Genomic DNA, 24101 nt, shown 5'->3' on the forward strand with positions numbered 1-24101 from the left:
AAAAATGGAAAAGAAAAAAAAATAGTTTGCTTCTGCTAACTCACTTCCTCTCTAATAATTACCCCATTAGCTTCTTCCTTCAAAGTATGACTTCTTGAGCTTCTTATAACATTTAATAGCAAAAGCTGTCTCCATTTCTTCTTCCTCATTCTCTCCTTAAATTCTTCCAATCACCGAAACTACTGGAAAAGTTGCCAATGATCTCTTCATCAATTTCATTTTATCTCTGAAAAATGTTATTTAATATAATTTATCACTCCCACCTCTCAAAATTATAATGATTAACTATTCAGAGACCCTCACAAAAATCAATGAGAAATATTTGCATTCAAAATATTTTAATAATAAAGAAAAATTAATAAATCTTAATAATGCATTTCTAATGATCAAAAGCTCAAGTTAAAAAACTTCGAACTTCAATATCCATTGCAAGTAAAAGCAACAAAATGTTAAGTATCTGAATACAATAAAAATTCAGATGAAATATAGTTATTTTATTTTTAGGCCACAAATATAGTAACATAAACCCAAGTTATTTCTGTAATTAATTTTAAAATATGAATTCCTTGGTAAAGTTTGGCTCTCTTGGAAATAATAAAGATAACTATTTAATGTTTTTCATCTCTGTAACCAACATTGGTTTTCTGAAATTAAGAAAATAACTTTTCTGCTTCCTTTAGTCTTCTTTTCCTATCAATTTTAGCAATCGTTGTCCAACGGTCCTCTCTCATTTTTTTCAGACTTCCAAACTTCATAAAAGATGCAGGAGTTGATAGCGATAAAGGAGTCTAAATACAAAATGAAGCAAAACAATATCAATATATTTAGAAAATGATATCAGCTTTTAAATTTTGCTTTCTGAAATAAAATTTAACAGCTACCTGTTTGGGGGTTTTAACTAATAGATGAGAATCTGGTGGATTATTATCATAAAGTCTGTTTGATACATCTTCCTCTGAAACCAGGCTCTTGAAGAAAAATACAAAAATACAATGTTATATTTTTTCAATATTATGTTATTAAAATTTTGTCAGCATACCACCTATGAGGAGAATAAGAGGTAAATTAAGTAGAAGAAAATGGGTAGCAAAAAAATTAAAGAAAATAGGACCTGTAACATTTTTACCCTAAGATTTGGAAGCAAAATACTTATTGTGCATACAACTCTAGAAAACTATATCAGAAACACAAGTGTGGCTGTCTGCCACAGGTCTGTAGGTTGATTGGGGTATACCATTAGTCATTACCATTTAAGGCTGAATTTGACCAAAAAAAGAACTACCAACCAATGTTTTCACTGGAAAATGTACGAATTGAAATAAAATTCCAGAATTCAAAAACAGTTCATTTCATTTCTGCCAGCATAAGTGTTGGCTATGAGAGCAATTCCTGGTATATCCCACTATATCATGTTCCCAGGGTCATGCACAATAATTTTGTTTTACTGTGTACCATTTTGCAGTGCTGGGGAATTAAAGCTCAGGCACCAATACAAGACAAATACTACTACTGAGCTATAACCTTAACCCATACAACTCTCCTTTTAAACAATGAAGATGAATTAATTTAAAGGCATTTTAAATATCACAGCAGTGGTGGCGCACACCTTTAATCCCAGCACTTGGGAGGCAGAGGCAGGAGGATTTCTGAGTTCGAGGCCAGCTTGGTCTACAAAGTGAGTTCCGGGACAGCCAAGGCTACACCGAGAAACCCTGTCTCGAAAAACCAAATAAATAAATAAATATCACAGTAGCTAAGAAATTGGTCAAAACTGCTCTGGTAGAAATACAGCAGGATTACAACATCGGAATGCCTACCTCCAAAGTCCAGGCTATCTCTAGGCATTCTTTAAAGTAAACATTCTTATAAAAATAGTAGCTTCCTTAAACATGCTATCCTTACTACATTACGCTTTAGGAGTGCTAGAATGTTACCGTTTGTCAGTACTGTGATATAAATGCCAATAAATAGTAGTGTAAAATAAAGCAACAAATATGCAAAAAGATGAGACCCTTAATAACATATTTGGCTGTGAAATTATTAAAAGTATAAATCCCACTTTTATGTTTTTAAATGTAGTAAAGCCTCCTTTGTAATATTTTTTGGAAATCACAACAATTAGTCATCTCATATGACAAGTATATGATATTGTATGGTTTAAATGTCATGTTTTCTGAAATTTAGAGATAGATTGTTTGAACCTTAATTTCTGTCAAATGGCATGAAAACATAGAATTCTGTGTTGTGACAGTTTTGTTGTATTATCACAATGGTAGATACTATGTATATATATTAGATATTTATATCAAGAAATAACACAAATAATGACATAAGAAAAATGCTAGCTCTTCATAATATGTTTACCAAGAGATCAGCAGTTTCTGAACTATCTGAATTAACATCAAATTCAAAGGCTGTTTTTCTCTTTTTATTACTTCCTCCAGTAGGTATATACTTGTTTTCTCTTTGATATATACTCTTTTTAGTTGGTGTCTTCACTGTATATTCCTATGTAAAAAGAAAAGAAACATATATGAGTACTTAACGTAGTAGAATATATCTATAATCCCAGGGGGGCTAAAGGAGGAGGAGGATGAGTTTGAGGTCAACCTGGACAACATTGCCAGTTCTAGTTCATGCACTTGAAGGCAATTTGAAACTGGCAATAAGCTTCCATTATTAGCAAACATAACAAGCAGACATTTTGGGCAGATATTTAATGCAAAAAATTTTGATATATTTTCTTTCTTCAAAATGTTTAGAATATTGGATTTTAGTCTTTCCTCTGACAGGCTACAGAGAACAGCAGAGAAAAGGACAAATTTCTATCCCAGCTTCAGCAATAAACACTCTTTACAAGAAGTTTAATTTTTCTAACCATTATTGAGAACCAATATTTAATAAACTTTGCCATTTCCATAAAACTCACTTCTCAGCCAGGTGTGGTGGCACACGCTTTTAATCCCAGCACTTGGAAGGCAGAGGCAGGCGGATTTCTGAGTTCAAGGCCAGCCTGGTCAACAAAGTGAGTTCCAGGACAGCCAGGGCTATACAGAGAAACCCTGTCTCTAAAAACAAAAAAACAAAACAAAACGAAACAAAACCGTAAAAAAACTCACTTCTCAATGAGAAAATATTTAACTTTAAGAGAATATAAGCAGGCTGGTGAGATGGCTCAGTGGGTAAGAGCACCGGACTGCTCTTCCGAAGGTCCGGAGTTCAAATCCCAACAACCACATGGTGGCTTACAACCATCTGTAATGAGATATGATTCCCTCTTCTGGAGTGTCTGCAGACAGCTACAGTGTACTTACATATAATAAATAAATAAATCTTTATAAAAAAAGAGAGAGAGAATATAAGCAAAATTGTCACAGTAGAGAGCTCTAAAAACTCATTTCTTTGTAACAACATTAAACACACTGGTAAAAATGATCAGAATTTCTTAGTATTCTGGAAATTAATAAAAGTCTTACAGCCATCTAGGAAGCTTTGAGATGTTTTAATTTACCCTTGTCCCCGTCATTGCTGATCTCTAGCTAATCACTATCAATAAAAGATTTTTAAAAGCATACAAATAAATAAATGGTGATAAATAACCAACTAGTCAGTCCTCAGAGTCCTAAAGAACAGGGGGTGATATTTTCAAAATGGTTAAAGCCAGGCATGGTGGCACACACCTTTAATCCCAGCACTCACTCGGGAGGTAGAGGCAGGCGGATTTCTGAGTTTGAGGCCAGCCTGGTCTACAAAGTGAGTTCCAGGGCAGCCAGGGCTATACAGAGAAACCCTGTCTCGAAAAACAAAACAAAAAAACAACAAACAAAATCAAAATGGTTAAAATAAGAACAGTCCATGTTCACCTAAAATATTGAGGCAGACAAGCAAGCATAGTAGAGAGTTTAGCTGGGACTCTCATTTGTAGTTATGCACATGTTCCATCTTGTAATGCACTTGGCAGCCTAGTTCCTTTGCCTGCACATATGCACATGCATCCTTCTTCAAACAGTGCGCTTAGCAACCACAGAACTTCTCATACCCCCACCCAAACACCTATACCTATCTCAGTTCCCCACTCCTAGCAACAATTAAATTTATATTTCTATCCAAGTAAGTATTCCCCACTTATCTACTTATGAAGAGTACAAAGACTGATCTGATCCCGGTGTTGGATGCATGTAGATAGAGTAGGACAAAACTCTGTCATCTATTAACCTTTAAGTGAGAATCTCCTAGTTACCACCTTATGCCTATATATAATTGGGTGTGCATAAGCTTAAAATTAGAAGCATTAAAGTAAAAGAAATAAGTAGTAGAAAAAATGGAGCAACTCTATTAATGAAATAGAAAATTACCTAAAATTAATAACCAACTACTTCTCTGAACCCCAGGACTCTGAACCCCTGAACCCAGAACTTCCCCATGAAAAGAAGCTGATTAATTCCCAGTACCCACATAGCAACTCCTAACTATTTTTTAACCAAATTTCAGGGAAGCCAATGCTCTCTTCTGGCCTTCATACTCACTGTATACACCCAAGTAGTGCACAGACATGCATAGAGGCAAAACAGCCATACATATTAAATTTTTAAAAATTAAACTAAATGATGACAATAATTTTTAAAACATTAAAAAGATTTAATGAGAAGTTAGCATTGTATTTCTTTTTCCAAAAAAAAAATAATAATGTCTGACTTAATGAAGATAGATTCTCACTTCTTTCTATATTCACTATGTCACAATATCACCTATTTTATAGCCTCTGGAAGATTGCACTTTTCATTTGTGAGAAGAGAAGCATGTGAACTAGGAAAGACATTTGACAAATAATCATTTGGGAAACCTTTACAAAAGGTTAATACCTGACCAAACATGATAGCTCACATCTGTGATCATAGCACTTGGGAGGCTAAGACAGGAGAATCTGCATAAGGTCATCCTGAGCTTATAGTAAGACTCTGTCTTAAAATAACAAAATCTATTCCTACCATGTGCCACAAATATTATAGCTCACTTTATCTGAGATGTGTACCAATTCCATATTGAATCTTGAGTGATTCCTAATTCAGAGATATGGAGTAGCTATCATTCTGCAGAATTCTGCACTAGGGTCTTTCCTCTGAAATTACATCCTCTGTGCTTCACCATGGACAGTGGAGGACTCCATAAAAATGCAGATTCTGAACCTTAGCTTCATTCTCTCCACCACAACTTTATTCAGACTGTCCTCCTTTAATCCAAACTATTCATGGCATTAACTTGTGCCTTGCCTCCCATCACATAGATAAGACAGGGATGGAAAGTTTGAAAGAGGTTTTCACTAAGTCTCAGGAATAACAAAAGGGAACCTACATATATAACTAAATGTTCTAGCTTCTCTCTTTTGCAGTCTATTTTAAAGATGTTTTCCTTCATAGATTTTGAAGGACAGACTTCTGACTTGGGGATCTGGGTATGGGTAATTGTGGACAAAGTAAAGTGTTTTAATTTTATTCTTACTTGGGAAACCAGCAGGTATATAATAGATATATATTTAAGTATTCATTGTTCCAATGTTTATACAGCAGTATCAGAGCCCTCTTTAATAGAATATAAATGATTAGTTTTGTTAAAGAATGAGCGAATAGTGAAAATCAATAAATTCATCTTTCAGATATAAAAAAAAATTTGACTGTCAGTATGCTCAAGAAGACAATGTTCTACATAGGCCTTTCATGAAAACATTTTTTTTCCATGAAAAAAGATTATAGTTGGTTTTCTGTGTATTTTGACGAGGGGTCTCTCATAAGAATGTTTCTTCTGTATTTACAAAAAGCTTCTTTTGCAGATTTGCCAGTTTCTAAATTAATCATAACTATAGTGGCGGTGATTTTTATTGGATATTTTATTTACATATATATTTTATTTCAAATGCTATCCCTGTTCCCAATTTCCCGCCCCACACCCACCCCAGAAACCATCTATCCCATCCCCCTCCTCCTGCTTCTATGAGAGTGTGCCCCTACCCACCTACCCACACCTGCCTCCCCACCCTCCCATTCCCCTATACTGGGGCATTGAGCCTTCACGGGACTAAGGACCTCTTCTCCCACTGATGCCCGACAACGCCATCCTCTACTACATATGTGGCTAGAGCCACGAGTCCCTCCATGTGTAATCCTTGGTTGGTGGTTTAGATTGTGGGATCTCTGGTTGGTTGTTATTTTTGCTCCTCCTATGGGGTTGTGAACCCCTTCAGCTCCTTCAGTCCTTTCTCTAATTCCTCCATTGGGGACACCATAATCAGTTCAATGGCTGGCTGTGAGCATTCACCTGTTATTTGTCAGGATCTGGCAGAACCTCTCAGGAGACAGCCATATCAGGCTCCTGTCAGCAAGCACTTCTTGGCATCTACAATAGTGTCTGGGTTTGGTGACTTTACATGGGATGGATCCCCAGGTGGGGCAGTCTCTGGATGGCCTTTCCTTCAGTCTCTGCTCCAAACATTGTCTCCATATTTGCTCCCATATTTTGTTTTCCTTCTAAGAAGGAACAAAGCACCCACACTTCTTCTTCTTGAGCTTCTTGGTCTGTGAATTACATCTTGGGTATTCCGAGTTTTGGGGCTAATATCCACTTATCAGTGAGTGCATACCATGTGTGTTCTTTTGTGATTGGGTTACCTCACTCAGGATGGTTTTTTCTAGGTTCATCCATTTGCCTAAGAATTTCATGAAGTCATTGTTTTTAATAGCTGAGTAGTAATTCATTGTGTAAATGTACCACATTTTCTGTATCCATTCCTCTGTTGAAGGACATCTGAGTTTTTTCCAGCTTCTGGCTATTATAAATAAGTCTTTCCAGCTTCTGGCTATTATAAATAAGCTATAAACATAGTAGAGCATGTGTCCTTGTTATATGTTGGAGTATCTTTTGGGTATATACCCAGGAGTGGTATAGCTGGGTCCTCAGGAAATACTATGTCCAGTTTTCTGAGGAACCTCCAGACTATACTATAAAATACAATAGTGATTAAAATAGTGATAAAAACTACATGGTATTGGTACAGAGACAGGCAGGAAGATAAATGGAATAGAATTGAAGATCCAGAAATGAATCTACACACCTATGTTCACTAAATCTTTGACAAAGGAGCTAAAACCATCCAGTGGAAAAAAGACAGCATTTTCAACAAATGGTGCTGGGTCGACTTGCTGTCAACATGTAGAAGAATGCAAATTGATCCATTCTTATCTCCTTATACAAAGCTCACTTCCATGTCAAGCAAGGACCTCCACATAAAACCAGATACACTGAATCTAATAGAAGAGGAAGTGGAGAAGAGCCTCCAACACATTGTCACAGGGGGAAAGTTCCTGAAGAGAACATCAATGGCTTATGCTCTAAGAATTGACAAGAATCGACAAATGGAACCTTATAAAATTGCAAAGCTTCTGAAAGGCAAAGGACAATGTCAATAGGACAAAATGGAAACCAACAGATTGGGAAAAGATCTTTACCAGTCCTACATCTGATAGAGGACTAATATCCAATATATACAAAGAACTCAAGAAATTAGACTCCAGACAATCAAATAACCCTATTTAAAAATGGGGTACAGAGCTAAACAAAGAATTCTCAACTGAGGAAACTCGAATGGTTGAGAAGCACCTACCTTTAGGTGCTTCCACACCTAAAGGGATCCACAGTTACCAAAAGCCAGACACTATTGTGGATATCAACAAGTGCTTGCTGAAAGGGGACTGATATAGCTGTCTCCTGAGAGGCTCTGCCAGTGCCTGGCAAATACAGATGTGGAAGCTCACAGCAATCCACTGGACTGAGCACATGGTCCCCAATGGAGGGGTTAGAGAAAGGATCCAAGGAGCTGAAGGGGCTTGCAGCCCCATAGGAGGAACAACAATGTGAACCAACCAGTACTCCCAGAGCTCCCAGGAACTAAATCACCAACCAAAGAGTATACAAGGAGAGACTCAAGGCTTCAGCCACATATGTAGCAGAGGATGGCCTTGTGGGACATCAATGAGAGGATAGGTCCTTGGCCTTGTGAAGGCTCGATGCCCCAGTGTAGGGGAATACCAGGACAGGGAAGCAGGACTGGGTGGGTTAGTGAGCAGGGGGAGGGGGGATAGGATAAGGGGATTTTTCAGAGGGGAAATGAGGAAAGGGGATAAAATTTGAAATGTAAATAAAGAAAATATCTAATAAAAGAAATGAAAAAAGGAGAAAAGAAAAAGAAATGTTCAAAGTCCTTAGTCATCAGGGAAATGCAAATCAAAACAACCCTGAGATTCCACCTCACACCAGTCAGAATGGCTTAACATTAAAAACTCAGGTAACAGATGCTGGTGAGAATGTATAGAAAGAGGAACACTCCTCCATTTTTGCTGAGACTGCAAGCTGGTACAACCACTATGGAGGTGATTCTAAAGTGTACATGCCAGAGAGAAGTTCCAATAGACGAAGAATAGTCATCAGCAATAACCATTTGTATTTTTTTCAAACTGTACAAATATTCATTAGTGTAAATAATCTTAACGGTTTTTCTAAAAGTTAATCTAATAGTGTTTTAGCTGAAAATTCAAAAAAGTTGCTAATCTATGGACTCTTTACTACTGGTTGACTCTGGAAGAATTGCCAAAAAAAAACAAAACTTGAAATAAGCAAAAATCTTAGGAGTGGGATGCAATTTGACCCAAGTCATTGTTTTAAACTTTCAGCTAACTTTTTGCATGAAAGATGAACATAGGAACATACATATCTGATAGTATACATCCTATTTTGCAGTATCAAAGCTAAAATACTTTTAGTTTATCATGACTCATTCAGTACACTCCATAATGTAGACATGTGTGATATGTTTTCATTTTACTGCCTTACATTTTTTTTCTAACATGGTACTTTGCTAATGGTTAAATGAACTATTCCCTTCAGGATGAAATGATAATTAAAGGACCTATAAAATAATTTATACTTGTTATAAAATAGTCACATGAGGGGGGTACTTTAAGAATAATCTGATTCTTGAGTGCTTTCACTCAACGGTCAGTCTTGACCATGGATCCCTCTATAACTTGCAATATCACTTTGCTTCTTCAAATAAGATTACTTTGCCTGTTTTAGAAATGTATGTGAGGCCTTATTTTAAATTCTTTAGATAAAAGGCCAAGAACCTGGAAACACCTAGCCCAGACCCCAACCAGCAGTAACAGTATATACTTCACAAAAGAGAACTTAATATATAATTATTAATGTACTATAGCAATAAATAATATGTAATACAAAATAATAAATATATAATTTCCAGAAAAAGAACTTATCACTCACTCATAGACTTTTCATACAAAAAAAAAAAAAAAAAAACTTGTATGAAGTAGACCCTTACATCTAAAATGAAATAAAAGTACCCTGAAGCAAATGTTTTTAATACTGTTAAAATCACTAGTTCAAATTAAATCATTTTCATTTAAGGTACTATAAATGTCAAAGCACTACTAAGCAATAGCTCTTTAAACAGTAAAAACTCAAAATTAAAATGTCACTCTAAAAAGAATATACTTAACCTAAAAGGAAAGAGAAATACAAAAAACAAAAAACAAAAAAACAAACAATAGATGTAAGACTTGGCATAAACAACAAAATGATGGAAGTACATTCTACCATGTCAGTAATTAATTCCATGTCAATAATCACTCTAAAGGACAAAGGGGTAATTGAATAAATTATGCAGAAAAGATGTAGATTATTATTCACAAAAGACCAACTTTAGGTCTAGTGGCAGAGATTAACAATAATAGGTAGAAAATTACGTATTGTACTAAGGAAAATAAGTTTGAAGTAGCTACATTCTTATTCAACAAAACTTGAGATGGTATTTTTAAGGGTATAATCTATCAAAATATGTGATAAGCAGACCTTCAAAACACATGAACCCATAACCAGAAAAAAACAGTGATTTCAAAACCTCATTTTTACTAATTAGTAAAACACCTAAACAGAAGCTAAGGAAACACAAAAGATTCTATAATGCAATCAAATGGATATTAATTAAATTCAAAAGTACAAGCACATTCATAAATATCCTATCTTATATCATAAATATCTTAACTCATTAGTTAAGAAGAGTTATAACAGCCAAATGTGGTGTCACACACTTTCAATACCAGCACACAGGAAGCAGAGGCAGGCAAATCTGAATTGCAAGCTCACCTCATCTACAGAAGAGTGTCCCAAGACAGCCAGTACTACACAGAGAAACTTTGTCTTAAACAAACTAAACCAAAAATGTAAGAACAGTTACAAGGAAGCTAGAAAACAGAGATGTATAAAAATGAAACCAGGAGCAGGGGCACAAGTCCCTTCCGGTCCACACCAGCACCAGGGTGCCTTGCCCGCGGAGTCTCCGGACACCTGCAAGGAACCACACAGGATTCCCCACGGGATCCTAAGACCTCTGGTGAGTGGAACACAACTTCTGCCAGGAGGCAGGTTCGAACACCAGATATCTGGGAGCAATCTGCAAATTCATCTGGAATAACAAAAAACCTAGGATAGCAAAAACTTTTCTCAAGGATAAAATAACCTCTGGTGGAATCACCATGCCTGACCTAAAGCTTTACTACAGAGCAATTGTGATAAAAACTGCATGGTACTGGTATAATGACAGACAAGTAGACCAATGGAATAGAATTGAAGACCCAGAAATGAACCCACACACCTATGGTCACTTGATCTTCGACAAGGGAGCTAAAACCATCCAGTGGAAGAAAGACAGCATTTTCAACAATTGGTGCTGGCACAACTGGTTGTTACCATGTAGAAGAATGCAAATCGATCCATTCCTATCTCCTTGTACTAAAGTCAAATCTAAGTGGATCAAGGAACTTCACATAAAACCAGAGACAGTGAACCTTATAGAGGAGAAAGTGGGGAAAAGCCTCGAAGATATGGGCACAGGGGAAAAATTCCTGAATAGAACAGCAATGGCTTGTGCTGTAAGATCAAGAATTGACAAATGGGACCTAATGAAACTGCAAAGCTTCTGTAAGGCAAAAGACACTGTCAATAAGACAAAAAGGCCACCAACAGATTGGGAAAGGATCTTTACCTAACCTAAATCAGATAGAGGACTAATATCCAATATATATAAAGAACTCAAGAAGGTGGACTCTAGAAAACCAAATAACCCCATTAAAAAATGGGGCTCAGAGCTAAACAAAAAATTCTCACCTGAGGAATACTGAATGGCTGAGAAGCACCTGAAAAAATGCTCAGCATCCTTAATCATCAGGGAAATGCAAATCAAAACAACCCTGAGATTCCATCTCACACCAGTCAGAATGGCTAAGATCAAAAATTCAGGTGACAGCAGATGCTGGCGAGGATGTGGAGAAAGTGGAACACTCCTCCATTGTTGGTGGGATTGCAATCTTGTACAATCACTCTGGAAATCAGTCTGGCGGTTCCTCAGAAAATTGGACATAGTACTACCAGTACTACCGGAGGATCCCACAATACTTCTCCTGGGCATATATCCAGAAGATGTCCCAACCAGTAAGAAGGACACATGCTCCACTATGTTCATAGCAGCCTTATTTATAATAGCCAGAAGCTGGAAAGAACCCAGATGCCCCTCAACAGAAGAATGGATACAAAAAAAAAAAAAAAATGTGGTACATTTACATAATGGAGTACTACTCAGCTATTAAAAACAATGAATTTATGAAATTCCTAGGCAAATGGATGGACCTGGAGTGCATCATCCTGTGTGAGTTAACACAATCACAAAAGAACTCAAATGATATGTACTCACTGATAAGTGGATATTAGCCCAGAAACTTAGTATACCCGAGATATAAGATACAATTTGCAAAACACATGAAACTGAAGAAGAACAAAGACCAAAGTGTGGACAATTTGCCCCTTCTTAGAATTGGAAACAATCACCCATGGGAGGAGTTACAGAGACACAGTTTGGAGCTGAGACAAAAGGATGGACCATCTAGAGACTGCCATATCCAGGGATCCATCCCATAATTAGCCTCCAAACGATGACACCATTGCATACACTAGCAAGATTTTGCTGAAAGGACCCAGATATAGCTGTCTCTTGTGAGACTAGGTCGGAGCCTAGCAAACACATAAGTAAATGCTCACAGTCAACTATTGGATGGAGCACAGGCAGGGCCCCCAATGGAGGAGCTAGAGAACGTATCCAAGGAGCTAAAGAGATCTGCAACCCTGTAGGTGCAACAACATTATGAACTAACCAGTACCCCAGAGCTCTTGACTCTAGCTGCATATGTATCAAAAGATGGCCTACAGTTCTACCAGTTACTTCCTTCCTTACTGGCTGTTTGGATCACAGCTTGGAAAGCCAGTATCTTTCAGCACATTCAGGAGATGCAACTACCCTGTGCGGGGAGATGGGCACAATCTGATCATGGTGGAAGAATGTGGGGGCTATGCCAGCTTCACCGCCATACCAAGCCTGGCCTGGCAGATGTGCACGGTGGTGACAGGTGCTGGCTTTGCTCTGTTGCTCCTGGTGGCATTGGCTGCTGTCCTAGGATGCTGCATGGAAGAGCTCATCTCTAGAATGATGGGGCGTTGCATGGGAGCTGCACAGTTTGTAGGAGGCTCCGCTTAATTTTAATGCAGTTGTCCTAGGATTCAGGTAGCGGGAGGGTGGTCTAAAAAAAGCAAAAGGCAAAGCTGGACAGACTCCAAGAAGGCAATGAGATTAACTTAATTTCAGCCAAGAATAAAAGTGTTGCTGCCAGAAACAGGTACATCTAAATCACAGGGAGTTTTAAGAATGCATATTCTTGAGTTGGAGAGATGGCTCAGTGGTTAAGCATACTGACTGCTCTTCCGAAGGTCCTGAGTTCAAATCCCAGAAACCACATGGTGGCTCACAACCATCCGTAGTGAGATCTGACACCATCTTCTGGCGTGTCTGAAGACAGCTACATGTGTACTTACATAAATAAATAAATAAATAAATAAATAAATCTTAAAAAAAAAAAAAAAAGATGGCCTAGTCGGCCATCACTGGAAAGAGAGGCCCATTGGACACGCAAACTTTATATGCCCCAGTACAGGGGAATGCCAGGGCCAAAAAAAAAAAATGGGAATGGGTGGGTAGGAAAGTGGGGGGAAGGCATGTGGGACTTTTGAGATAGCATTCTAAATGTAATTGAGGAAAATACGTAATAATAAAAAAATTTTAAAAAAATGAAGCCATAGGATATGAAAGACTATGGGATACAGTAAAACCAATTCTTGGAGGAAAAAATTGTAGCTATAAATGCCTTCATTAAAAATTAAAACAAGGGCTGGAAAGATGGCTCAGCAGTTAAGAGCACTGACTGCAGAGATTTCATGAGCCACCCTCTTTCCTTTCTGCAACCGCCATGCCATCCAGACTGAGGAAGACCTGGAAACTCTGGTGTCATGTTAGCCAAGGTCGCATTGGTAAGCACTGTAAGCACCCAGGAGGCTGCAGGAATATCACCACAGAATCAACTTTGACATATATCATCCAGGAAAGTTGGTTTTAGGCATTACCACTTGAAGAGGAACCAGAGCTTCTGCCCAACTGTCAACCTGAATAAATTGTGGATGTTGGTCAGCATGCAGACACTGGAGGGTCAAAGCAGCAAAAAACAAGACTGGAGTTGCTCCCATCATTGATGTTGTACGATCAGGCTGGGCAAGGGAAACCCCACTAAGCAACCTGTCATCGTGAAAGCCAAATTCTTCAGCAGAAGAGCTGAAGAGAAGATTAAGGGTGTTGGAGGTACCTATGTTCTGGTGGCTTAAAAGCCACAGAGGAGGTTAATTAAATGCTAATATTTTCCATGGGGTTTTTTGTTGTTGTTGTTTTTTGTTTTTGTTGTTGTTGTTGTCGTCATTGGTTTTTAACAACACTGACTGCTCCTCTGGAGGTCCTGACTTCAAATCCCAGCAACTACATGGTAGCTCACAACCATGAGATCAGATGCCCTCTTTTGGTGTGTCTGAAGACAGCTACAGTGTACTTACATATAATAAATAAATAAATAAATCTTTTTTTTTTTTAATTAAAACTTATGAAGCCAAGCATGATGTCTCACATCTATAATCCAAGCACTCAGGAATTTAAGCAGAGCACAGGTAATAATCAAGTGTCAGACTAGTCTTGGCTACAGTATAAAATAGTTTCAAAATTAAAAAAAAAAAAGACAAAGAATAAAGAGATAGGACAATTTAGTGCAATTAGTATATTAATTGTATCTTTAAATAAAAAACTGTAAAATTCATGTAAAAGCTCAAATTTAGTTAGTAAGTAATATACTAATGTAAGCTTTTTGGTTTTAACAAATGTTCCATGTTGTAAAAAAACCTGGATAAAAGATACACACAACTTCTATATTACCTTATACCAAGTTTCTGAAAATATACAATTGCAATTAGTTTACTTAAAAAAAAAAAAAAAAAAAAAAAAGTGAGGGGAGGCGGCCTAAGCCACAGCAGCAGCGGTCGCCATCTTGGTCCGAGACCCGCCGAACTTAGGAAATTAGTCTGAACAGGTGAGAGGGTGCGCCAGAGAACCTGACAGCCTCTGGAACAGGCAGAAGCACAGAGGGGCTGAGGCAGCACCCTGTGTGGGCCGGGGACAGCCGGCCACCTTCCGGACCGGAGGACAGGTGCCCGCCCGGCTGGGGAGGCGACCTAAGCCACAGCAGCAGCGGTCGCCATCTTGGTCCGGGACCCGCCGAACTTAGGAAATTAGTCTGAACAGGTGAGAGGGTGCGCCAGAGAACCTGACAGCTTCTGGAACAGGCGGAAGCACAGAGGTGCTGAGGCAGCACCCTGCGTGGGCCGGGGACAGCCGGCCACCTTCCGGACCAGAGGACAGGTGCCCACCCGGCTGGGGAGGCGGCCTAAGCCACAGCAGCAGCGGTCGCCATCTTGGTCCGGGACCCGCCGAACTTAGGAAATTAGTCTGAACAGGTGAGAGGGTGCGCCAGAGAACCTGACAGCTTCTGGAACAGGCAGAAGCACAGAGGCGCTGAGGCAGCACCCTGTGTGGGCCGGGGACAGCCGGCCACCTTCCGGACCAGAGGACAGGTGCCCGCCCGGCTGGGGAGGCGACCTAAGCCACAGCAGCAGCGGTCGCCATCTTGGTCCCGGGACTCCAAGGAACTTAGGAATTTAGTCTGCTTAGGTGAGAGTCTGTACCACCTGGGAACTGCCAAAGCAACACAGTGTCTGAGAAAGGTCCTGTTTTGGGCCTTCTTCTTCGGCCAGGAGGAGGTCCAAATACAAGATATCTGCGCACCTTCCCTGTAAGAGAGCTTGCCAGCAGAGAGTGCTCTGAGCACTGAAACTCAGAGGAGAGAATCTGTCTCCCAGGTCTGCTGATAGACGGTAACAGAATCACCAGAAGAACAATCTCTAAACAGAGTCAACTATAACTACTAACTCCAGAGATTACCAGATGGCGAAAGGTAAACGGAGGAATCTTACTAACAGGAACCAAGACCACTCACCATCACCAGAACCCAGCACACCCACTTCGCCCAGTCCAGGGAACCCCAACACACCTGAGAACCTAGACCTAGATTTAAAAGCATATCTCATGATGATGGTAGAGGACATCAAGAAGGACTTTAATAAATCACTTAAAGAAATACAGGAGAACACTGCTAAAGAGTTACAAGTCCTTAAAGAAAAACAGGAAAACACAATCAAACAGGTAGAAGTCCTTACAGAAAAAGAGGAAAAAACATACAAACAGGTGATGGAAATGAACAAAACCATACTAGACCTAAAAAGGGAAGTAGACACAATAAAGAAAACTCAAAGCGAGGCAACACTAGAGATAGAAACCCTAGGAAAGAAATCTGGAACCATAGATTTGAGCATCAGCAACAGAATACAAGAGATGGAAGAGAGAATCTCAGGTGCAGAAGATTCCATAGAGAACATCGGCACAACAATCAAAGAAAATGGAAAATGCAAAAAGATCCTAACTCAAAATATCCAGGAAATCCAGGACACAATAAGAAGACCAAACGTACGGATAATAGGAGTGGATGAGAATGAAGATTTTCAACTCAAAGGTCCAGCAAACATCTTCAACAAAATTATTGAAGAAAACTTCCCAAATCTAAAGAATGAGATGCATATGAACATACAAGAAGCCTACAGAACTCCAAATAGACTGGACCAGAAAAGAAATTCCTCCCGACACATAATAATCAGAACATCAAATGCACTAAATAAAGATAGAATACTAAAAGCAGTAAGGGAAAAAGGTCAAGTAACATATAAAGGCAAGCCTATCAGAATTACACCAGATTTTTCACCAGAGACTATGAAAGCCAGAAGAGCCTGGACAGATGTTATACAGACACTAAGAGAACACAAACTGCAGCCCAGGCTACTATACCCAGCCAAACTCTCAATTATCATAGAGGGAGAAACCAAAGTATTCCACGACAAAACCAAATTCACGCATTATCTCTCCACGAATCCAGCCCTTCAAAGGATAATAACAGAAAAAAACCAATACAAGAACGGGAACAACGCCCTAGAAACAAGAAGGTAATCCCTCAACAAACCCAAAAGAAGACAGCCACAAGAACAGAATGCCACCTTTAACAACTAAACTAACAGGAAGCAACAATTACTTTTCCTTAATATCTCTTAACATCAATGGTCTCAACTCGCCAATAAAAAGACATAGACTAACAAACTGGCTACACAAACAAGACCCAACATTTTGCTGCTTACAGGAAACTCATCTCAGAGAAAAAGATAGACACTACCTCAGAATGAAAGGCTGGAAAACAATTTTCCAAGCAAATGGTATGAAGAAACAAGCAGGAGTAGCCATCCTAATATCTGATAAGATTGACTTCCAACCCAAAGTCATCAAAAAAGACAAGGAGGGACACTTCATTCTCATCAAAGGTAAAATCCTCCAAGAGGAACTCTCAATTCTGAATATCTATGCTCCAAATACAAGAGCAGCCACATTCACTAAAGAAACTTTAGTAAAGCTCAAAGCACACATTGCGCCTCACACAATAATAGTGGGAGACTTCAACACACCACTTTCACCAATGGACAGATCATGGAAACAGAAACTAAACAGGGACACACTGAAACTAACAGAAGTGATGAAACAAATGGATCTGACAGATATCTACAGAACATTTTTCCCTAAAACAAAAGGATATACCTTCTTCTCAGCACCTCATGGTACCTTCTCCAAAATTGACCACATAATAGGTCACAAATCAGGCCTCAACAGATTCAAAAATATTGAAATTGTCCCATGTATCCTATCAGATCACCATGCACTAAGGCTGATCTTCAATAACAAAATAAATAACAGAAAGCCAACATTCACATGGAAACTGAACAACACTCTTCTCAATGATACCTTGGTCAAGGAAGGAATAAAGAAAGAAATTAAAGACTTTTTAGAGTTTAATGAAAATGAAGCCACAACGTACCCAAACCTTTGGGACACAATGAAAGCATTTCTAAGAGGGAAACTCATAGCTATGAGTGCCTTCAAGAAAAAACGGGAGAGAGCACATACTAGCAGCTTGACAACACATCTAAAAGCTCTAGAAAAAAAGGAAGCAAATTCACCCAAGAGGAGTAGACGGCAGGAAATAATCAAACTCAGGGGTGAAATCAACCAAGTGGAAACAAGAAGAACTATTCAAAGAATTAACCAAACGAGGAGTTGGTTCTTTGAGAAAATCAACAAGATAGATAAACCCTTAGCTAGACTCACTAAAGGGCACAGGGACAAAATCCTAATTAACAAAATCAGAAATGAAAAGGGAGACATAACAACAGATCCTGAAGAAATCCAAAACACCATCAGATCCTTCTACAAAAGGCTATACTCAACAAAACTGGAAAACCTGGACGAAATGGATAAATTTCTGGACAGATACCAGGTACCAAAGTTGAATCAGGATCAAGTTGACCTTCTAAACAGTCCCATATCCCCTAAAGAAATAGAAGCAGTTATTAATAGTCTCCCAGCCAAAAAAAGCCCAGGACCAGACGGGTTTAGTGCAGAGTTCTATCAGACCTTCAAAGAAGATCTAACTCCAGTTCTGCACAAACTTTTTCACAAGATAGAAGTAGAAGGTATTCTACCCAACTCATTTTATGAAGCCACTATTACTCTGATACCTAAACCACAGAAAGATCCAACAAAGATAGAGAACTTCAGACCAATTTCTCTTATGAACATCGATGCAAAAATCCTTAATAAAATTCTCGCTAACCGAATCCAAGAACACATTAAAGCAATCATCCATCCTGACCAAGTAGGTTTTATTCCAGGGATGCAGGGATGGTTTAATATACGAAAATCCATCAATGTAATCCATTATATAAACAAACTCAAAGACAAAAACCACATGATCATCTCGTTAGATGCAGAAAAAGCATTTGACAAGATCCAACACCCATTCATGATAAAAGTTCTGGAAAGATCAGGAATTCAAGGCCAATACCTAAACATGATAAAAGCAATCTACAGCAAACCAGTAGCCAACATCAAAGTAAATGGAGAGAAGCTGGAAGCAATCCCACTAAAATCAGGGACTAGACAAGGCTGCCCACTTTCTCCCTACCTTTTCAACATAGTACTTGAAGTATTAGCCAGAGCAATTCGACAACAAAAGGAGATCAAGGGGATACAAATTGGAAAAGAGGAAGTCAAAATATCACTTTTTGCAGATGATATGATAGTATATATAAGTGACCCTAAAAATTCCAACAGAGAACTCCTAAACCTGATAAACAGCTTCGGTGAAGTAGCTGGATATAAAATTAACTCAAACAAGTCAATGGCCTTTCTCTACACAAAGAATAAACAGGCTGAGAAAGAAATTAGGGAAACAACACCCTTCTCAATAGCCACAAATAATATAAAATATCTCGGCGTGACTCTAACGAAGGAAGTGAAAGATCTGTATGATAAAAACTTCAAGTCCCTGAAGAAAGAAATTAAAGAAGATCTCAGAAGATGGAAAGATCTCCCATGCTCATGGATTGGCAGGACCAACATTGTAAAAATGGCTATCTTGCCAAAAGCAATCTACAGATTCAATGCAATCCCCATTAAAATTCCAACTCAATTCTTCAACGAATTAGAAGGAGCAATTTGCAAATTCATCTGGAATAACAAAAAACCTAGGATAGCAAAAACTCTTCTCAAGGATAAAAGAACCTCTGGTGGAATCACCATGCCTGACCTAAAGCTTTACTACAGAGCAATTGTGATAAAAACTGCATGGTACTGGTATAGAGACAGACAAGTGGACCAATGGAATAGAATTGAAGACCCAGAAATGAACCCACACACCTATGGTCACTTGATCTTCGACAAGGGAGCTAAAACCATCCAGTGGAAGAAAGACAGCATTTTCAACAATTGGTGCTGGCACAACTGGTTGTTATCATGTAGAAGAATGCGAATCGATCCATACTTATCTCCTTGTACTAAGGTCAAATCTAAGTGGATCAAGGAACTTCACATAAAACCAGAGACACTGAAACTTATAGAGGAGAAAGTGGGGAAAAGCCTTGAAGATATGGGCACAGGGGAAAAATTCCTGAACAGAACAGCAATGGCTTGTGCTGTAAGATCAAGAATTGACAAATGGGACCTAATGAAACTCCAAAGTTTCTGCAAGGCAAAAGACACTGTCTATAAGACAAAAAGACCACCAACAGACTGGGAAAGGATCTTTACCTATCCTAAATCAGATAGGGGACTAATATCCAACATATATAAAGAACTCAAGAAGGTGGACCTCAGAAAATCAAATAACCCCCTTAAAAAATGGGGCTCAGAACTGAACAAAGAATTCTCACCTGAGGAATACCGAATGGCAGAGAAGCACCTGAAAAAATGTTCAACATCCTTAATCATCAGGGAAATGCAAATCAAAACAACCCTGAGATCCCACCTCACACCAGTGAGAATGGCTAAGATCAAAAATTCAGGTGACAGCAGATGCTGGCGAGGATGTGGAGAAAGAGGAACACTCCTCCATTGTTGGTGGGATTGCAGGCTTGTACAACCACTCTGGAAATCAGTCTGGCGGTTCCTCAGAAAATTGGACATAGTACTACCGGAGGATCCAGCAATACCTCTCCTGGGCATATATCCAGAAGAAGCCCCAACTGGTAAGAAGGACACATGCTCCACTATGTTCATAGCAGCCTTATTTATAATAGCCAGAAACTGGAAAGAACCCAGATGCCCCTCAACAGAGGAATGGATACAGAAAATGTGGTACATCTACACAATGGAGTACTACTCAGCTATTAAAAAGAATGAATTTATGAAATTCCTAGCCAAATGGATGGACCTGGAGAGCATCATCCTGAGTGAGGTAACACAATCACAAAGGAACTCACACAATATGTACTCACTGATAAGTGGATACTAGCCCAAAACCTAGGATACCCACGATATAAGATACAATTTCCTAAACACATGAAACTCAAGAAAAATGAAGACTGAAGTGTGGACACTATGCCCCTCCTTAGAAGTGGGAACAAAACACCCATGGAAGGAGTTACAGAAACAAAGTTTGGAGCTGAGATGAAAGGATGGACCATGTAGAGACTGCCATATCCAGGGATCCACCCCATAATCAGCATCCAAACGCTGACACCATTGCATATACTAGCAAGATTTTATCGAAAGGACCCAGATGTAGCTGTCTCTTGTGAGACTATGCCGGGGCCTAGCAAACACAGAAGTGGATGCTCACAGTCAGCTAATGGATGGATCACAGGGCTCCCAATGGAGGAGCTAGAGAAAGTACCCAAGGAGCTAAAGGGATCTTCAACCCTATAGGTGGAACAACATTATGAACTAACCAGTACCCCTGAGCTCTTGACTCTAGCTGCATATGTATCAAAAGATGGCCTAGTCGGCCATCACTGGAAAGAGAGGCCCATTGGACACGCAGACTTTGTGTGCCCCGGTACAGGGGAACGCCAGGGCCAAAGGGGGGGAGTGGGTGGGTAGGGGAGTGGGGGTGGGTGGGTAAGGGGGACTTTTGGTATAGCATTGGAAATGTAAATGAGCTAAATACCTAATAAAAAAAAAAAAAAAAAAAAAAGTAACCATGCCCACTAGGAAGACTAAAATGAAAAGGTAAAAATATAGAACCATTAGAACATTCCTTGGCTCTAGGTATAATTGCTAGAGTATGAAGATTTTAGTATATACTGCCATTCATAATTTAGTAATTTTTTAGTAAATTAACTTACCAATTAAATCAATGTAAATTCCTTAAGTTAATCACTAAGAAATGAGTGGCAATATATACTAAAATAAATATATCCTCACAATCTAGCAATTTCATTCCTTTGTACATATATAACTAAAATCTATATGTCAGGTACTATAATTTATATTTTTCATAAAAGTCTAACCTGAAAACTACCGAAGTATTCATTAACTCAACTGATCAAAAAAAGCTGTACCACAATCACATACTAGAATGTTATATACTAGTAAAAATGTCCCCTTCTCCTGCTTCTATGAGGGTGCTCCCCCCAACCCACCCACTCCCACCTCACGCAGCTAGCATTCCCCTATACTGGGGCATCAAGCCTTTACAGGACCAAGGGCCTACCCCCCACCCCCACCCCGCCACTGATGCCAGATAAGGCCATCCTTTGCTACATATGCAACTGGAACCATGAGTCCCTTCATGCTCCATACGTACACTTTAGTTGGTGTAAGTTTAGTCCCTGGGAGCTCTGGGGAGGTGGGAGTAAGTGGGTGGGTAGAGGAACATCTTCATAGAAGCAGGGGAAGAGGGGACAGGATAGGGAAAGGAAATATCCAATAAAAAAAGGGACAATTCTGAAAGGATATCCCAGTTACAGATACACTTTATGGAATATTTAAATACTCTATTAAAATTGTATAATGTTTGAGCATTTTCCTCTGCCTGGTCCTTGTCTTGCCTCTCCCATCTGTTATTTTTAAAACTATTCCCCAACAATGTTATTACATGCATGACTGGGAGTTTTGAAGTTGATGTCTTTGCATTCCCAACCTATGATGATCAAAAACAGAAGTTATCAGAGGAAGAACTCTGAAATAAAATGGCACATGCTTTTAATCCCAGCACTTCAGAGGCAGAGGTAGGGGGATCTCAGTGAGTTCAAGGCTAGTTAGTCTATAGCAAGCTCTTGGACAGCCAAGACTATAAAGAAAGACCTTGTTCAAAATAAAAAATAAAAAAACATGTGGAAGGCAAATAAAATTGAACCATCTTGCTAATGGCAATTACTGCAAGATGACTGCTAAATAAAAGGCAAAAAAAAATGATGTAGAACAAATAGCAATGGTGTGGTGATTATAACAGAGCTATAAAGCTTCAAATCAGAATCAGACTTCTCATATTCAACACTATGCATTGGTAAATGACCAGCAAGTTATAGAATCTACCCAAGATGCTATTAAGTTTGGGCATAATGAAGAAAAAATGATTTAAAAAACAAAACCATTTCATGCTGAAAGGTCTTTGCAAAATAAAAATAGTTTTATATGTATATGAATCTATGGTATACAAAACCAAACCTTTTTTATTAAAAAAATTATTATCATCTTAGAAATTTATTAACAAACCTTTGTAACTGTTGTAGGTAAAATGCTTTTGGCAGATGCCCGCAGATTATCTCTGTTATCTTTGGATTTGCCACTATCCATTGATGAGGAAAGCCGAGATATATTTTGTGAAGGAGTTGTTTTAGAATCAAACTTCCAACTAGTGGCTTCAGGTGATTCCAGTAAAGATGCCTGTATTTTCTACATTTAACAAAAGTGAATAAAACCATGTTAATTTTTTGTTTTTTTTTCCAAAGCCCTTGTCAACTTCAAACTCCATAATGTTTTAGCTGTGCAGTCTAATTCATCTTTTAAAGTGATGGGAAAAAATAAAATAAGGAAATTTTCTGGAAAAAAAAACTGAAAAATGGGCATCTGCTCCAATTGTGAGAAAATATACTACAAATTCACTCTAAATACTTTGCCTTTATTTCAACCCAATATTTGTCTCTCATTTCTATCTTTGTATACAGTTTCCTTAGCAATTCATGTGGTAAAGTGCTAGTAATTTCTTTCCATATATATTATATATAACCTAGTAAAAGATAAAATTTTTTCTACTAAAATACACACATACAGAGAGACAGGGGGAGGGAGAACTGAGTACTGAGGTCAAACCTAGAGCTGTATACATGCTACAAAGTCCTCTATGACTGAGTTCCATCCTGAGCTCTCAAAAAGTAGTAATAATTGCTTTAGCAGAATATGACATGAATTCCAAGTACATCACATTCTATTCTATTTCTTTAGTCACCATCATCTCCAAAAATCAATCATGAAAAACATCCAATAAAATACATACAGATAAACATATGTGTGTACAACACACACACACACACACACACACACACGGGGAAGGGGACTTTCAAAAGTTTGCTATTTTAACTTGGAGAATGAATTTAAACTAGGGTTATAGGTGTACAACTAAAAAAAGTGATTACAAAAGGCTGGAGAATTTGCTCAGCAATTAAAACCACTGGATGTTCTTCCTGAATACCCCAATTCCATTCCCAGCACCCACATGGTATCTCAAAATCTACTGTAACTCCAACTGTGGGGAAGCTGATGCCCTCTTCTGGCCTTCTCAGGCACTCACTGCCAGCACATAATGCAAAGACATGCAAACAGAACACCCAAACACATAAAAAATAAAGGTAGGTAGGTAGGTAGGAAGGAAGGAAGGAAGGAAGGAAGGAAGGAAGGAAGGAAGGGTTGAAGACCAAAAAATGTTTTGAGTGCAGTGTAGTATTAAAAGTTATGAAAGTAAGAGCATGCAATATTCTCTTCTCTGGGTTACAAGTATGTCTCCAGATTTAAATTTGCCAATTAAAAAAAAAAAAATCAAGCTACTAGATGAAAATGATTCAGTTTCTGCCTTGTTCTAATGATCTATCATTACAATCATTTTTCAGCATGGAGGAATTTTTCATTTTTC

The 24101-nt window shown here is 38.5% G+C and overlaps 1 protein-coding gene across 2 annotated transcripts in view; it reads right to left on the minus strand.

The window, feature by feature from the left end:
* Window positions 1-324: 324 nt before the first annotated feature.
* Sycp1 (synaptonemal complex protein 1) overlaps window positions 325-24101 on the minus strand; it is a 117602-nt gene continuing 93825 nt past the window's right edge. The window contains exons 30-33 of one of the 2 annotated variants that reach the window (NM_011516.2): window positions 22688-22867; window positions 2365-2508; window positions 882-968; window positions 325-788 (exon numbers count right to left, since the gene is read on the minus strand). In NM_011516.2, coding sequence (NP_035646.2) covers window positions 651-788; window positions 882-968; window positions 2365-2508; window positions 22688-22867 — 549 coding nt within the window. In that variant the 3' untranslated portion in view covers window positions 325-650. The remainder of the gene's footprint in view (window positions 789-881; window positions 969-2364; window positions 2509-22687; window positions 22868-24101) is intronic. The other variant, XM_006501229.1, reaches the window with a different exon arrangement.

This window comes from Mus musculus, chromosome 3 (genome assembly GCF_000001635.26).
Source record: "Mus musculus strain C57BL/6J chromosome 3, GRCm38.p6 C57BL/6J".
NCBI classification, from domain to species: Eukaryota; Metazoa; Chordata; class Mammalia; order Rodentia; family Muridae; genus Mus; species Mus musculus.